The sequence below is a fragment of the Astyanax mexicanus genome, chromosome 23 (assembly GCF_023375975.1).
Source record: "Astyanax mexicanus isolate ESR-SI-001 chromosome 23, AstMex3_surface, whole genome shotgun sequence".
Taxonomy (NCBI): domain Eukaryota; kingdom Metazoa; phylum Chordata; class Actinopteri; order Characiformes; family Acestrorhamphidae; genus Astyanax; species Astyanax mexicanus.
The window spans coordinates 28,576,476-28,594,874 of NC_064430.1; the positions used below are offsets into that span (position 1 = coordinate 28,576,476).

Genomic DNA, 18,399 nt, shown 5'->3' on the forward strand with positions numbered 1-18,399 from the left:
TTCTCGTCCTTTTTATTACAGGTGCTCTCCACCAGCTTTGCTGATCAGACGCCATGTTCAAACGGATTTGATTCAGCGGTGTTCATTTTCAAAGTGCACAGACCTCACCTTCACAGAGGCAGGAGGCTGGGCAGAGGTAAGACACTGGTTTTATAACCTTACTTTTTAAGAAATGTGATGTTAAAAATTGGAAAATGACTCTTGCGATGAGTATTTATACTTGTTAATGTGAATTTTTGTCTGTAAACTGGTTTAAACTTTGGTAAAGACCACTAACATGAATACTTTTGCACTTTAAAGTTTAGTCTTCTGACTATATGGAAAATATGCTGGTAAAATTAAGACTGCGTTATATGGCCCTAAAATAGTATCACGATATTTCAGGGTACTTTTGCGATATTAACGAGGTTCTGACAAACGTTTTTTAATGATTGTTAAGAGAATACTACTGCAACACAACAAACTAAAATCTATAAATGTTTATCTGTTTTGTAAAATAACTAAGACCATGATATTATAAAATAATGTTTATAAATAAAAATGTTTATAATATAACAAAAATAAAGTAATGTAACATCAATAATCTAGAACAGAACTGAATAAAGTGTAGCGTGTTTTTATTGCATATAAACTGCAAACAAACAATTGAAAGTAAACACAGAAAATGTATACCTAGATAAATACAAAATATATAAGTATAAGGTAATATTTGGCATTTAGTCATTTTTGTCATTCTGTGAGCTCTGGATTTGTGTGTTTTTATTTTTATATGAGTAAAAACTCCTTTCACACCTAAATATATCAGTGTACAGTGTAGTGTTTGTTTTTTTAAGCTTATTTTAACTTTGGTAACCTAGCTATATGATAAAGTTCTAGCTCAGAAGTTGTGTTTTTGCTGAAGTAGTTTGAAAATTCCCTCAGTGTTTAAGATTTAGTCATATTTCCTTTCTGTGTATTTTATATAAAGTCTGTAAACTATGATTTGTTCTGGATTTTGTTGATATTAACTTTGAAAAAGTAGACTAAATGGTAATGAAAATGGAAACACAGTGCTCTAACTCTAATGGTCCAAAAAAAAGACACTCATACTTGCCCACATTTAAGTATATTAAACCAAAAAAATGTACATAAAAATGAAAATGCTGTTACAACTTTCATTAATGGTGGTGTAGAGTTTATAATAGAGCCAAATAATTTTGGGTAAAGTATCCTATATCATAAAATTACAGTAAACTGTAAAATGTATATGTAATTAGGTTTTTAAACTTTGTTTTTTTTAGATTTAAATTGTTTAAACATGTTGTATCTTTTTCTAACCATTAAATGGTATTGATCTTTTCCTACTGAAACTTAACTGAAGCTGCGCTGAGCTTCGGCGAGTTTCAGTCGACGCCCTGTTGAAGGTCGATACTTGTTGTGTTTTAAAAAAGGCTGAGGAACCCTAGTGTTCATGTTTGGTCTTGTATGTTCGTGGCGTGTAGGCCTCTCATGTTGAGAATAATGCGTTTCATTGTTGGAGTAATGTAGCCTACAGCTGTTTTTAGCGCTTATTCTTCCATTTTCTTGGGGATTTTTTTTTCTTCCTCCTGCTTACCAAACTATCCACCAGTGCTTACTGCCCTTTCCCAGCTTTTATTAGAGGGCAGAGTACATAAATCCTGTATTAATGAGTGCAGGCGGTGGAGACCCATGGTGAGAGATGTGTGTGAAACATGTTTTATATTAATGTAAATAGTAGCTGTATGAGAAGTTGTACTTCACCAAATAAAATGTAAAACACAGTTTCTACTAATTATCTTTGGCCTACTTGTTTTCGTATTTAATACAATTTTACTTGTATTAAATGTACAATAGCCAGAATAACAGGGCCAATATTATTAAGAATCATGAATTTCATAGATTTTAAAGAAAAAAATAGAAAAGGCTAAGTTAATGAGTGTAGTGATGTGTGAAGCTTCAGTATATTTATTGAATCTATTTCTTTATCTATTTATTTGCTTAGTTATTTAATTATTTTGCCTAAATATATCTACATTCTCTAATAGTTTAAATATATTATTTGTGTGTGAGTGTACATGTGGCCGTCTCTATTGTTTTTTGTTCCTTTTTTTTTTTTGGTATCTAATTGCAGTGGTTAACAGTAATATATATTTTACTATATCAGTTGTAAAGCATTCTCTTTGTAATCCAACTAGCTATTGTGATCTATAGGTTTATATGTATACATGAAGTAGTACGGAGTATTGAGTGGTTGTGGGTAAATTGTATGGAATTTAAGAAAAATATATGTATTTATGTGCAGATACTTGAGTAAATTTACTGTACACAGACCAGTTACATTTACATTTGACTGCCCCCCCAGCTTTCACAGTGAATAACAATGAGTAAGACCGATTCCAGTCCTGACTAGTATTTTCAGCGTCTCTGTTTTTGATGTGTCAGCTGATTTGTGTTTGAATGGGCCAAGTTTCTCTGAATTGCTGTGGTGTGTCATTAGTGCTCTGCAGGTGTTAACGGCGGCAGTGATGTCTGTCTCACCTAAGAAGCTCTGTCAGTGATTACGGGTTTCTGTGGGTGTGGAAGTAGAAACCTTGAGTTTACTTCCTCTGGTATTGTTTGTAGGTGAAATATTAACCTGGGTATTTTTTTTAAACTTTCCACAGACGAAGGGGGTAGTTTTAGTTTCAATATTCCTCCAGGAAATGCGGTTTTGATTCAGAGTTTATTAGAAGCGCTTTAGGCCTTGGGCTATGTTTGTATTAGTTCTGTCATTCTGCTTGCTACTTTAAAGGTTGTTTAAAGGTTTTTTCCAAACTACAGTTTTTAACCCTAGTTGTTGAATCTCTACTTTTTACATTGATTAGAGACTCCACACCAATGCTAGTATTTCAAAAAGCTAAAATGACATTATATATATATATATATATATATATATATATATATATATATATATATGTGTATATGTATATGTATATATGTATATGTATATGTGTGTGTGTTTATTTGACTTGCAATCATCTTGGGAGTAGGGCCCTGCTTGGTTTCCTGTGTAATGGCAATTTGTTCATGATTTGCGATTGGTTTTACTCAACGCTTCCTCATTAAAGCTCTCTAACAGCACTTAAAGCCATCGATACAGATGGATAGATAGATAGATAGATCGCCTTTAGTCACTCTGCCAGTGTTGACTCAGTTCTCCTGTGCTTTTAGTTCAAAACTGTCTTTTTCATTTTACAGCTCTTGATAAAGTACAGGTTGTGTCCAGTCTATAAGATCTAGAAACATGACCCTGACTCATTTATTGAGTTTATGTAATAATTAAACTCCAGGAGAGATTACTGTTTAGGCGATGCCAAGTTACACAAATGGGTAAGAGATGTTGTTGGTGTAAACATTGGGTTCTGGACAGGAAAGTACCACATTGGTTCCCAAAACATGTTTTGTGTTTTCCTTGCTAGAATTGGATAGAAAGGAGAAATGTCATGTACCAATTTATTAGTGGTTGGACAAATAAGAGCAGAATTGTTCATCCATTTGTTATTTACTTCTAAACTTTGTGTAGAATTTTGGTCTGGTTATAAAACATTTTTTAAATCAGCATATATTAGAGCGTTTTTGCAAGAACAGTATTCTTCATGATATGAAACTAACCCTAAACATATTGTAGTAATTTCACGAATATACTATTGCAGTTAAATATATTTTTTTTGTCTAACAGTTTCAAACATTCACTTTATTTCACTTTATTTTATTTTTAGTAAGTTACTATTTTGTTAAACTCAACATGACTCAAATAATAATAATAATAATAATAATAATAATAATATTCGAATTCAAATTGAGTGCAAAATATGTAATGCATGCATATAAACTGCAAACATAAAAAAATATACAAAAAATACCCTTAAATCTTCACATTAAATAAGTAGTTCAGTACAAAATACTGCTTTTATTATAATATGGATTTTGTTTTTTAAACGAAGATATTAGTGTATCATGAGGTGTTTTTACCCACCATAGCATATTAACAGTGTAAAGGTTTTACTTATTAGTTATTTAAACCCTGAGTGTCAATGTTGGTTTAAGCTTGATTTTGGTGGTCAAGGATTTCGGAAAACTGGTAGTTCGTGGCAAATTCGTTGACAAACTTAGATCTTGGTCAAAACCAGATATGTTTTTATTCTGAACCAGTTTAATTTTTCCTGGTGGTCATGCTGAATAGACTGGTGGATCAGAAATTGGCATTACCAATGCCCAAGCTATGGGTTCCCAGCCTACACCATGCATTACTGACTCCTGCACATTATTGGGGCTGTAACACAGCAAGATATCAATTGTTTTCAAAATAAAAATAATCAGGTTCAAGATTAGTCTGTTTCAAGGTCTGACGAGAGTGGCAGAAACATTTTTATCAGGAGACAGTTTTATAATTCTTTTTCTAGGGCAGTTGTCTAAAGAATCTGGTCTAGAAGTTAAACAAAGTTGCCCTTTAACACATAGTTTATATGTTTTCACTACAGGAACTGTTCCGTGTGTTTTAGTCAGAGGCAGGACCTGTTATTATGTGCAGGAAGTGCAACATTATGCAAATTTATGCTGCTTATATTAGATATACCAGTCACATGGCATGGCTGATGTCATCAACCTGTCCACTGTGAATTCTCTTGAAAATTACATGATCTATTCACACAAAAAGAGGTGAGAGGGTGGCGCCGCAGAAAGTGCTTGTACCTCACCGCTCCAGGGTCCTGTGTAGGGGTGGGACAAAATATTGCAATATATTTTCTTTCCCCCCCTAGCAATTAGACTTACTTAGGTCACTGATATATTACTCCACATGGTGGTGCTAATCTAGTGAACAGTGTAAACCTGTGGTAAACAATATTTGGTTGTTAAATTCTGTGAAACTGACACCAATAAACCCATAATTCCTTCTTTTTGATAATTTTATTTTTGAGTATTTTATCCTCCTCAGTAACACAGATGCTGTGAAGTACCATATATAGAACAGTCTTGATATCAAGTATCACAATCACAGTGTCGTGATATCATGAGATGCCCTGTAATTACTACCGTTAGGGTTTGTGGGTAAAATCCTCAATCTGGTTACTGTCTGCAAGGAGTATGATGTACAGATCTTCCTGGCTAGGTGAACTGTCTGGCGATGGCAAATCCATTAGAGGCATGTGTGGTTTGTGAACGTATGCTTGACTGGGGCCCTGGAGGGGACCTTGTGACCACCAATTTAGAGTAGGCACTGGACCGACTGCAACTCTGACACGGAAGAAGTGAATGAAAGGATTGATGGATTGATAGGTTAATTCCTTCCTTTCTTTACTCATTCACTCACTCACTCGGTCATTGCTTGGATTTTGAACTACGTTCTGGCAGGATTAAGTCTGGGTCATGTCTGATACAACTGTTTTGGACCCGTGTGTTCATACATACAGCTCCTGTAGGTGGTGTGGGTGTGGTACCCTGCAGGACCCTAAGACTAGGACACTGTCCGTAAGGGGTATTCCTGCTTTGTTTTCACTGATTTAAATTAGGATCGGGACTTAACGCAACTCTGAGTAGGAATAAGATGGATTGAGGGGATGGAAACAACTGACTGTTCTGGGTTACAGTGATTGTCCTAGTGGTCCTCTAGACACCCTTGAACTGCTCTTTATACTATCATTTAATAACAAACTGTCTTTGTTTTAATAGTTCTATTCTTTTGTTGTTTCTCTCTTTTCTTCCAGTTATTTTTAATGACTGCAGCGGTAGAACACGTCATGCCTATGACTCAACCGACAAGCGTTTTCAAGTGGAAGGTGATGGCACAGTGAAGCTGAAGAGACAAGTCACCCTGCATGAAGGTCACAAGTTGTTTTCTGTCCATGTTTGGGACTCTGTGGGCAGTAAACACACAACAAGTGTAAAAGTCGAGCAGGAAGCCAGGATCGATCATCATCATGGCCATCATGATGACAAGGAAGCAGTCAGCACTGTGGAGGTATGCCAGGAACTAGATTGCCCTCTACTGGGCAAGCAGGGTGTTTCTGATATTTTGCATCATGGACAGTTGATGTGTCCAACTGAAAATCATTGTATATTTATTTTTTCAGAGTGAATCCCCCTCCGATCTTCCAGTTCTGGAGTTCCCAAAATCTTCTGGGGGGTTGAGGAGGAGAAAGAGAGAGTGGGTGATTCCTCCCATCTTTTTCCCAGAGAATCACAGGGGCCCATTTCCAAAGGAGATGGTGCAGGTATGTGTAGAGGATCTCTAAATTTAAATTAAAGAATCTTTTATTGTGCCTTATCTGTATTATAATACTTATTTTATGTGTGTCCAGATTAAGTCCAGTCATGCTAAGGAAACTAAGATGGTGTACAGCATCACTGGTGAAGGAGCAGATAAGCCTCCAGTGGGACTTTTCACCATTAATAAAAACACTGGATGGCTTAGTGTAACAAAGCCTCTAGACAGAGAGACCAAAGACAAATATGTGGTAAGAGACTTTAATTCTGCTAGTTGAAGTAGAATAACACTAGAAACCAGTTCATACATTTCTCATTTAACAGTGACTATTTTTTTTTTTTTTTTCCTCCAGCTTCAAGCTCATTCGATTGCAGCTGATGGTGAGGTTAAAGAAGATCCTATGGAGATTATCGTCAATGTGATCGACCAGAATGATAACAAGCCCATCTTCACCCAAAACCCTTTTCTTGGAAGTGTTCCAGAAGCTTCACCTAAAGGTACCTATAATGATTGTGATAACTTTTGGTATTTTAATGGCTTTTAATTAATTAAGGAATTATTTCACTGAAAACCTGTCTTGTGGTCTCTCTCTCTCGCTCTCTCTCTCGCTCTCTCGCTCTCTGAAGAGTTTGAGTTCATGATAGTCAATGCCACCGACGCAGACGATCCTGAAACTGACAATGCAGACGTCAGATACTCCATCATCAGTCAGACTCCACCACTGCCAGATCCAAACATGTTCATCATTAACTCGATTACTGGAGGGATTAGAGTGAACTCTGATGGGCTGGACAGAGAGGTGAGAGCAGAAATCAGGATTATGAATACTGAGATGATGTGGAATGAGTTAATAAAGTAGTTTAATTTATGAACATCATCTTTTCCAGAATTATCCTGAGTACACCTTGCTGATCCAAGCTGCAGATTTAGCTGGTAATGGCCTCGTCAGCACTGGAACAGCTGTTATTACTGTAACTGATAGCAACGACAACGCACCAAAGTTTGAGAAGACCTCGGTAAGTAATGATGATTTATGTTGCAGCGCATTGAATCTTCTTCAGTGTTTTGGTTTTAAATCTCAAACTATGGCCAATGTTCAAAATAATAAAGCATGTGGCTGTTGACTTTATTATAGTATAATTATATATATTATAATTTATTATACTAATATTTTTCTTTTCTTATTATTTCAGTACACTGCATCAGTCCCAGAGAATAAAGTAGGAGCTGTGGTGGTGAAGCTACCAGTGACTGATGGAGATGAACCTCAGTCTCCTGCCTGGATGGCCAAGTTCAGGATCATTAGTGGAAACAATGGTGGATTTTTTGCCATTAACACAGGACCCAACAAACAGGAGGGCATCATTACTACTGTTAAGGTACTTCAGTCTCTGACCTGCTTACTGCTGTTCAGTTTATTTATGTGTGGTGTTTTTTGAGAGGTTGTGGAGTTGTGTTCATCGTCTTTGTTCTCTTTTTAGCCATTGGACTTTGAACAGAACAACAAGTACACTCTGCTGGTGGTCGCTGAGAATGAAGTTCCGTTTGCCAAACCCCTTCCGACATCCACTGCCACAGTCATCGTGAATGTTCAGGATGTGAATGAGGCTCCAGTGTTTAACCCAGTGGAGCAGAGCATTTCTAAACCCGAAGATCTGGGAGTTGGTACTGAACTGACAGTTTACACCGCCACTGATCCAGACACAGCGAGGGCTCAGACAGTGACGTAAGAGCTTACACTAACTTACTGGATTTCTTCAGTCCCAGATTTCCTCAGCTTGGACATTAATATCCTGGTTTTGAGGTCTTTAAGCACTGACAGCAATGTGTGATTCTTTGTGGTTTAGATATCGCATAGGTACGGATCCTGCTGGCTGGCTGAGTGTTGACAAAGATACTGGACTGATCAGCGTGAAGAGCCTCATGGACAGAGAGTCTCCTTTTGTGAAAGAGGGCAACTATAAAGCTTTGATCTTGGCTGTGGATGATGGTAAGTTGGTTGGATTTTCTTCTTCTTCTCTGTTTTTTTTTTACCAGAAAATATTTCAATTCTGATATATGGAAGTGGAAATAGTTCACTTACAAAAATTAGGGGGACTCTCTAACCTGGACACTAGAGGAGACAGATGGGCATGGAGGTATACAGGTTCTGTATGGCAGCCTACTGCACATTTTCCCATTTCATATCTTGCATCTGGGCTTGTAGTTCTTGTACACTCGGGTTGCTGAAGCTGGCATCTTATTTAGCCCCATAAATGCTCAATTAGCAATAGATCTCTTGACAGGGCTGACCCAGAGATTCAATGGAAAGCCCTGCTGTATGTGGGCGAGCTTTTTCTTGCTGAAAAATGGCAGTTGGAAGCCATCATGTATTCTTAAGCTGTTTGTGTCCTTTATATCAACACTGGGGTGACCACTGTTGTGTATAATTGTGCCCCAGATCATCAAACCAGCATTTAGGGCAGTGTGTCTCCACACAACAAAGGCTGGATTGAAGCCTTCATATCCACATGAGTCCTTTTAAATCAAACCTGTCATTCCCAAATAGAACCAGGATTTGAACAGCCTATATGGCAGGTAGTTTGTCAAATAGACCATCCTTATTTTATTTGTCCTTATAAATGTTGGTATAACTAGCCAACATGAGTGTTTGTTTTTGAGTGTGTCGTAGAGGCATGTCTAGCAGGCAGTGATCTCTTATCAGTAGGTACACTAGTATCTACAAATGACAAACCACTGTCTTAACATCTTTTGCAGACACAGTTCCAGCTACAGGTACAGGAACCCTTGTGATTACTCTGGAAGATGTGAATGATAATGCTCCCATCATTGAAGAGAGGGTGATCAGATTGTGCAACAGAGATCCGGCTCCAGTTCTTCTGTCTGTGACTGATAAGGATGGGCCTAAATTTGCTGCTCCGTACACTGTGGAACTTCAGGGAGACGGCAGCAAAAACTGGACCGCTAGGATGAACGAGTCCAGTAGGTCCCCCCCTCTTTTATGTAGAGATGTCATAGGAATGTATGTGACCTTTTTTCTAACAAGAGTTTTCGTTTTTGTCTTTCCTGTAGAAACTGGAATTATTCTTGCACTTAAGACTCCACTGGAACAGGGAGACTACAATGTAATCTTGAGGGTCTATGATACAGGTTCCCACTTCCAGGACAGCACCCTCCAAGCCACAGTGTGCGAGTGCACTGGAGAAGACGTCCGGTGCTCAGACAAGGCCGTGGCGGGCTTTGGCTTGTCTGGGATTCTTGGGATTCTGGGGGCTATAATGGCTTTGCTATGTAAGATGATCCGTTCTTGTCTTAAGTCATACGGTGTATGTAATATGACTGTTTGAAGATTTGGTCTTGACTTTTGTTTGTAATGTGCTCTTTCGTATAGTGCTGGTCCTCCTGCTTCTCCTGTTCCTCAGGAGGAAGAGATCAGTGAAGAAGGAGCCTCTTCTGGCTGATGATGATATCAGGGATAACATATACTACTATGATGAAGAGGGTGGTGGAGAGGATGATCAGGTTGGTTTATTAGATTTGGTTGGTTGGTTGTTGGCTTTTAACCCCCTCCCAGTCTAATTCAAGTTCTCATCATGCTCTGGTTATGTTTTATTTGGGCAGGACTATGACTTGAGTGTGCTGCACAGGGGCCTCGACAACCGCCCTGATGTGTTCCGTAACGATGTAGCTCCAACCTTCATGGCTGCACCACAGTACCGGCCCCGCCCAGCCAACCCAGAGGAGATCGGCACCTTCATTGATGACGTAAGTAGTATAGATCGTCACTGTTGTGTGAAAGACTTGTATCTGCAAAATGGCTGCTTTGCAGAAGGAAAGAGACTTGACGTTTTCTAGAAGTCAGTGTCATTTCTGTACCTTTCTATATAATTCAAACCCTGGTCTTTGATTGGAGATAGAATGTCATTTTAAAATGACATTTTTTCTGTAGTTGTTGGTGTTTGTAGGTCTACTATGGTGGCCTAGCCTAGTGCTCTTTAAAGAATTGCTTCAGCTTAGTGACACATTTACATTTACTGTGGCCTCTCACTGTTCTAATGTCCGTATAGGAGGACATGGGAGTGAGTGGTGTTCTGTTACTAGTATAGTAGTATTTTTTATTACGGACTGTAGTCCATCTCTTTCTCTGCATAATTTTATCATGTTCCATTCACCCTGGTCTTTAATGGTCCGCTCTTATTTGGGTGGTTGGTCATTATTCTCAGCACTGCAGTTACACTGACATGGTGGTGGTTTATGAGGTGTTTGTGTGTGTTGTACTGTTGCAAGTGTATCAGACACAGCGGTGCTGCTGGAGTTTTTAAACCAGTCACTGTCACTGCTAAACTAAGTAGTACACCAACCAAAAATAACACAAGGGCAGCATCCTACATTCACTGATTAAGGGCTAAAACAAACCTAAAAGGTGGAGCAGTAGAGTAGGAGTGTCCAATTTACTTTTTTCAAAGCAGCATTATTCCGCCTGCACTGTTTTTAAAATGGTATTTGTAGGCGTTCCTTCAGCACAAACTAAACACTATTGTGTGTTGGGAATACAGATCACGCTAAAGTTTTTAATACTTTAAGACCCATGACTATACTGCTGGAGGTGCGCAGTATCACACTGTTTACTGCTGCACAGATCTCCGTGTGTGTGATCCTTCCACAGCACTGAATACTGAAGCTCAGCAGTTTTTACACAGCAGAGCTTTTCTTTATGATCAGCACATCTCTGAATGACACAATACAATGATAACTCTTCCTGAGCTTCATTCTGTTCGTCACTCGGGCACGCATTTATACGACTTACCATCACTCACTGCTGACAGTCCTCACTGATGATAATCTATATAAATGGTGATTGAGTTGATGTTGAATTAAGTGTTTTTAATCAGTTTTAATCAGAATTAAACTGACCCAGAGTGAATGGGGGGTCACTCTGGTTTAGTTTACTCTGGTCTTATTAATTAATAAGTAGAGCTTTTCCAATATAGTTGAACAGAATAATGCTGACAAACTCTGAGTGAGTTCTAATAAATAATTGGTGTATGTAGGAACAGAGAGTAGCCTCAGACTTTGATTAGAACACGACAGGAAATCACTTAACCCTGCTATTAATGCTTCCATAGCAGCATCTATGCAGAAGTGTGAAAAGGTCTATAGAGGAAACAGTGTTTAAAAACTCCAGCTGCTGCTGTATCTGATCCACTCAGTGTACCAGCAGCACAACACACACTAACACCTCATACACCACCACCACCATGCGAATCAGTACTTATCACTGCAATGCTAAGAATAATGATCCACCACCCAAATAATAATAATAAAAGCTGCTCTGTGGTGGTTTTCTCTCTCCTATAGGGACCTGATTATTGAAAAACAGGGTGAAAGGAGGGAGATAATGATAAAGTATACAGAGAAACACATACAGAACAACAGTCTTTAATTTATGTAATTTATAGAATTATTCTTCACACAATTTCTGTAAATGTAAAGCATGCTGTGTGTAAAAGGGGCTGGTATGCTAATTAAATGCCCTCATCACCTCCCTCTGTTCTTTTGTACTTTAGAACCTGAAGGCAGCTGATAACGACCCCACAGCTCCACCTTACGACTCTCTGCTGGTGTTTGACTATGAAGGGGGCGGTTCGGAGGCCGGCAGTCTCAGCTCCCTGAACTCCTCAGACTCTGGGGACCAGGACTACGACCGCCTGCATGAGTGGGGTCCACGCTTTAAGAAGCTCGCTGACATGTACGGAGGAGAAGATGAGCTGTGAGAAGATTTTAGTTGAAACCTGGCCTTAAATGAAGCACCTGGATGAATGGATGGATGTATGGGAAATTGTAAATACTGGACAGTTTTTCCTTATGTGACATGTTTTGGCTGTAAAAGATGAATGCTGGACAGGAAAATGGGCGATGTTCACAGTTGGCCATTTTTTTTCTTTCTTGAAAATCTCTTAAATTAATGACTGATCTTTAGTGTGGTGTTTTGTTTTGTTTTTTTCTTTATTTTTTTTATATATTTTATTTTTTGTCGAAGCACTGAAGTACAGATTTAAGAATCAGAGATCACAGCTTTATGAAATATTTGTAAAACGCCATCTTGTTCTAGTTTTTTATAAAAGCCATTAGAAATCCCCCTTTTTTCTTTATTGTATACGTTAAAATTTCTATTAGCATTTGGAAGTTGTAAATGCAGATGTTTTTTATATGAAATAAATGCTTGTCATTTATCTTCTAGTCATAAATGATATTAAATATCTCTTGTCGTGTACTTTTTTGGGTGAAATCATTTTACACTTCAAATATAGAGTTTTGAGGCTTACACAGACAGTTAAAACTCATGGGACAGTAGCATGTTAACAGATCATAATTTCTTGTGTCAGGGCAACACCCAGACACCTGTGTAAGTTGAGTGCTGTCTTGTTGTGGTAAAGATGAATACTGGTCAATGTGCTCTTGGCAAGGATATAATTCTGATAATCTCTCACTTGCTGTCACAGATTCATTTCCTGTATAAAGTTTGTACTTGTTGCAGCTTTGCCATCAAGCTGCCGGTGCTCAGAGGGAGCACAATTGGTCCTGCTTCCTCCGCGTGGGTAGATGGTGCTCTCTCCCCACATCACTCCTCGAGTGATGTCCACAACACAGGGCGTCTGTGAGCTGATTTATTGGAACCGAGTCGCTGCGCTTTCCTCTGAGCGTGCTGTGCTGCTACTTGGCAATGCTCGAATCAGCAGCAGCTCGAAAAGAAGCGGTGGCTGGCTTCACATGTATCAGAGAAAGCATGTGCTAGTCTTCACCCTCCTGGTGTGTTGGGGCATTACTAGTGATAGGGGGAGTCCTAATGAGTGGGTTGGGTAATTGGCCATGTAAATTGGGGAGAAAATAAAATAAAATATAAAGAAATAAAATTCTAAAAAATTGGACTTTTACATTTGCTACAAAAAAAAATCCAGTAAATATTCCTGATAATTCCTCAATTTCTCCAGCACCTTTATAGTGTAGATCATTAACTCAATAATTTAACTGATTGAAAAAGTGGGGCAAACTTGCGGTAAAACACCTTACTGATTATCAGCATTTGTTGGAGTACAAATACTATATACAATACAAATAACTTTACTAGAGTAGAAATGTTGGTTATCTATACTGGAGAAAATATTTTTCACATGACTTTTTTTTTTATTATTCTCTTCTTATTCACTTGATCTATTTGTGAGTCAAGCTAGCAATCAGGTAAGCACAGAAGAGCAGACATGGCAGAAAAAACACATTACATACACAAGTACAAATACTTTAAACTTTAAAGTATGATTACATTTTTTTAAATACATAAATCTGACTTTATAAATAAAGTTTATGGTAGAATTGCACCATTGGTTGAAATAATGCTAACGCTAATAATTTCACTCTAATTTTTGTACAACTAAAACTAGCCTAATTAAAATACTGAGTTTATTATTTTGAGATTAGCAAAATAAAGAAAGGCAGTAAATATAGAAATATAGAAAAAAGTTAAAACATTCCCTCACAGAACCAACTGGTTTAGCTCTTATGAACTGGTCAATATAATTAGATATATTAATCATTATCAATTTATATTAAACATACATTTTAATCCTTAAGCAAATGTTGATTTATTTTAACACAAGCCATTGCCTTTTGTGTAAAGGTTGTTTCTCCATCATCATTAAATCATATAATGTAATCAAAAACGTAATGTTTATTGAATCTTTGCTAAATTTACTAGTAAATTTAATTTAAGAGAGTTAATCCAATGCAGGTTTCATTAATTAGAACTAATTCAATTAATGTCATAGTAATCAGAAATCCTCTAAGACAGGGGTATTTAATTAGAAATCAGTACGGTTCAGTTGAAGAAAATTTAATCAGTCCAAGTTCCGGACCGTCGTCTTTAGTTTCCGCCCGTTCTGTTTTTTCCGCCAGTTCTCGGGCTCCCTATCTCTTTATAACGGCGTTTTTTCCTGGCCGCGTCCCAATCCACTAGCTGGGGCTAGTGCCTTTTTCGCGCTGCCTCCTACTGTTTTCAATGGAGAGTGGAGAGAACAGAGAACTCAGCGAACGAGGCAAAGCGAACAAGGCAAAGCGAGCGGAAAAAAAAACATATTTTATAATATAGAGTTATTTTCAACTTTATGCAAATGAGAAGCGAGTTTCGCAGGGCGGTAGCCAATCAGCACCGCAGACAGGGCTTCAGCGCCACACACAGAGTTGCCAGGTTCGCGGTTTCCCTGCCAAATTGGGCTTGTTTAAAAATCCAGACGCGGGTGAAAATTCAGGGGTGGCAGTGGGGCATTTTTTGGGCTACTTTTAAAAATTACTGCGGCCGCCAAAAAAAAAGATGATGGGAAAAAATTGTTGGAGAGAGAGTGACAAATTACAATGTAACCAGAAATCAAATGATGAAAAAATTATTAAAAAGAGAGAAGAGAGTTCAGGAGGGGCATAACTAAATATGTTGCTATTATATGTTTCTATTATATGTTGACTGGGATATAAAACTGTTATTAAATAACTAATATAACAATAATGTAACAATATAGTTAATGACTTAATGATACACCATTTATAAACAAAATGTCGCACACTCAGTTTTGCCATTTGCTTTAAACGTGCGACAGACATATGTTGCGCTAGTTTAAGCTTCTGAAGGGCGGGTTTTAGACTGGATGGATATTTTTATTGGACCTGGCAACGGTGTTCTCTGGTTTAATACACAGACTTCAACTGTTTTTTTTTTTTAGCAGGAATATGAATATTATTAAAACAGTAAAATGATGCCATGTACAAATTCCTCTATTCAGTCACGGCATTTAATATTTCACATGCTGTGCAGCGCTAGCATGGTGTAGTTTTCTGAGAGAAAAGGGCAAAAAGCACAGAGGCTAAGTACAAGTAACAAGAACAAACTGCTAACTGTAAAATCATTGTTAATTTTTAAACTGTTATTTAAATTATTTATAATAAAATATTTAACTCAATCATTTTCTGCTCTTTAAGACTCACTGTAATACTCTTATTTTGTGTAGCCAGCAAACATTACATACATTATTCTAAGGTTTCAGATGTTTTAGTTGTGCCTGCCGTATTTTGGGACCTAATTTCTGTCCTGGCTAATTTTAAAATTAGCTTGTGACTTTAGATTTAAAACTCCAGTATCTCAACAATCATTCTGACTAATCTGAAATCAGCAGATTTACAGAGAAATAACCGCAGCTTATCTAGTTTAGCTTTATCATGATATCATATAAAACCCAAGAATACAGAAAACTAAAGGCTAACAAGCTTGCTAGTTTGCTATTTTACTGGCTAACATTAGCTATCTTAACTATCATTTTGGTTGAATGTTTAGAGATAAATATTATTAAACATAATTTAAATATAAAAGGTATCTTACTTTAAAACTCCAGAAGAATTCAGAAGGCACAGATTAAAGATTAAGATTTTCCTCACCTGTGAATCCAGTATAAAATGTTAATATTAATTACTATCAGTTTTTAAAAAAAATAAGGTCTAACTGAATTTGTAATGGTGTGAATGAGTACAATGCTTCACCAGATATTTTAAAATTATTAGTAGACATTCAATAATAATAATAATAATAAGCATTATTTATATAGTAACCTACATTAAACAGCTAAACAAGTGCTAAACAAAACAGTAAAACAGTAAAACAGTAATAACATTAAGATGAAACAATATAATAAAATAGAGAGAATTAAAAAGCCAGCAAGAACGCAGTGAGAAAGTACATCAATAAAACAATAAAAACTATAAAAATTTGAAAACTAGTTAAACACACATTCAAATTAAAACCTTCTTAAAGCCAATAAAATAAGCAGCAATGTACACTAATTCATGTTATGCCATAAAGCAGTGTTAAAGTAATAACACTTATCAATAATTATGTAAATATTATAAATATACTAAATTGTAATGTAATTTTTTATTCTTTTCGCAGTAGTTTTTTTTTTTTTTTTACTTTTATTTTGTCTCTTTTTGTTACAGTCAAAACCAACAATTTATAAACTGGAAAAAGGTAATGCATATGCAGTATTAACATTTAAAATGTATTTATTTAGAAAACAACAAATAATAACAATATTTTGCTATAATGAACCCCGTCTACGCGATGCGGGGAGGGGAACTGTGATGATGTTGCTTGGGGTAAAGTTCAGAACAGCTTGAGACGGTTCTCAAGCCAGGCCCCCCCCCCCGCAGCTAGGAGTAATGAAGATGAGTGATGAAGATGAGAGTGAAGATGAGAGTGAAGATGAAGGTGGTGATGGGGTGGAGGCGGGTGCGAGGTCGAAAGTCGCGTAGGTGAGCACCTGGAAGGTATATATATAGGACCAGGGGGAGGAGCACGGGAAATTGAGGCGTGGTTCATATCCCAAAATTTTGTTAATTCTTAACAACACTTTGCTATAATGAACCCCGCCTACGCGATGCGGGGAGGGGAACTGTGATGATGTTGCTTGGGGTACAGTTCAGAACAGCTTGAGACGGTTCTCAAGCCAGGTCCCCCCAAAAAGAGGAAAGTGGGAGGACCAGCGGCCGAATCTGAACTGAAAGGAGGTTAGCCATGGTGAGAGACTGAAGTCTTCAGCAGAATTTCATAGATCTTTAACAGCGTTTCAGGGGTGGTATGAGTGAAAATGACTTAATAGTAGATGGTATACAGAGTTAGCAACATCCTCGTGATAAAATTGCAGACCAGTATAAGCTTGACTGAATGGGGAGTTCGACAGGTTTCGTGGCAAGGTGAGTTTTGTTCTCGACAAAGGAATGTGACGACCATGTAAATCGACTACTAGGTTATGACACCTGCTCCCGTCTGAGTTCAAAGTTTCTGGTCATTCAGCTGCGTACAGGGGTTGAACTCATGAAGTCTTTGGTGGTCTGACTGTTCCTTTTGGCCTGACGTGTTCATATGTTCCATAAATCAAGGAAGAGAAGCCTGAAGAGAGTCCTGCGTAGTCCCCCCCAAAAATAAAAATTGAGCAACAGGCAGGACCAAAGTTAGTCTCAGCAGTAGGGGTGGCGCCCAGACGAAGAACACGGACACCAGATGGGATGCAAATGGCAGGCGGAGAGAAGCGTTGAACTGAAGAATGCATCACGGTCCGTTGACATATAGGACATTTTGGGGGCCCCCTCCTGGAGGCGCAAAATGGTTTAGTCCGCCCGATAGCTACCGGCTTCAGGTGTACCATCAGTGAGCCCAGATTTAAAGACCTGGGGGCTAGAGGCATCCTGCTGCGCAAAGCAAGAAATCAGGTTATCGAAAGAAAGGAAGGAAAAAGAAAGAAGGCAGAAAGAGGGCAAGCAGCTGATGGTGGCTTTCTTTCCCGAAGGTAAACCGAGTTTGCTTGTTAAGCAAAAGTCCAATTAAAGTAAATGTAGTTCACTCCAGACATTTGCTGCTGATATTTTATGCTCGCATTAGCTTAACTAGTTGCCAAACAGGTAAAAGACATTGAGCCTCCTAACGTAAGATATCAACATTAACCAGTTTATAAACAAACGGTGGATAACTGTTAATTGTTAAATAACTGATCTCGATTTTAATCAAAAGGGCCCAGAATTTGCTGCTACGCCCCTGGGTCCGCCTCGCCGGCAGTGATCGAGGTAACAGAGAAAAGAATCGAGGGAACAGAAAAGGAGCCATAGCGGCCCTTAACAGAAAATATACATTAGTAAAGCCGAGCGTAGGCGTCCGCCTCGTCGGCAGTGATGGAGGTAACAGAGAAAAGAATAGAGGTAAGAGAAAGAATAGAGGGCAGAAAAGAGAGCCGCCGCGTTCCTTTAAAATAAATGTACATTAGTAAAGCCGAGCGTAGGGGTCCGCCTCGCTGGCATTGATAGAGGTAACGGAGAAAAGAAATAAATGTACACAGTAAAGCCGAGCGTAGGGGTCCGCCTCGCTGGCATTGAAAGAGGTAACAGAGAAAAGAAATAAATGTACATAGTAAAGCCGAGCGTAGGGGTCCGCCTCGCTGGCATTGATAGAGGAAACAGAGAAAAGAAATAAATGTACATAGTAAAGCCGAGCGTAGGGGTCCGCCTCGCTGGCATTGATAGAGGTAACAGAGAAAAGAAATAAATGTACATAGTAAAGCCGAGCGTAG

The 18,399-nt window shown here is 38.1% G+C and overlaps 1 protein-coding gene across 12 annotated transcripts in view; it reads left to right on the plus strand.

Moving 5' to 3' along the window:
• The window catches only part of LOC103023785 (B-cadherin), a 169,547-nt gene that overhangs the window by 123,200 nt on the left and 27,948 nt on the right, over positions 1 to 18,399 (plus strand). For 2 of the 12 annotated variants that reach the window (XM_049471033.1, XM_049471034.1), the window contains exons 7-15: positions 7,132 to 7,260; positions 7,438 to 7,623; positions 7,726 to 7,970; positions 8,092 to 8,234; positions 9,002 to 9,226; positions 9,317 to 9,535; positions 9,636 to 9,766; positions 9,866 to 10,009; positions 11,812 to 12,518. The exons of 4 other annotated variants lie outside the window; for them this stretch is intronic. In XM_049471033.1, the coding sequence (XP_049326990.1) occupies positions 7,132 to 7,260; positions 7,438 to 7,623; positions 7,726 to 7,970; positions 8,092 to 8,234; positions 9,002 to 9,226; positions 9,317 to 9,535; positions 9,636 to 9,766; positions 9,866 to 10,009; positions 11,812 to 12,018 (1,629 nt within the window). In that variant the 3' untranslated portion in view covers positions 12,019 to 12,518. Of the gene's footprint in view, positions 1 to 21; positions 137 to 5,744; positions 5,999 to 6,110; positions 6,252 to 6,338; positions 6,495 to 6,596; positions 6,742 to 6,870; positions 7,044 to 7,131; positions 7,261 to 7,437; positions 7,624 to 7,725; positions 7,971 to 8,091; positions 8,235 to 9,001; positions 9,227 to 9,316; positions 9,536 to 9,635; positions 9,767 to 9,865; positions 10,010 to 11,811; positions 12,519 to 18,399 lie in introns of those variants that run through there. 6 more of the 12 variants (XM_049471027.1, XM_049471035.1, XM_049471028.1 and 3 more) reach the window with 6 other exon arrangements.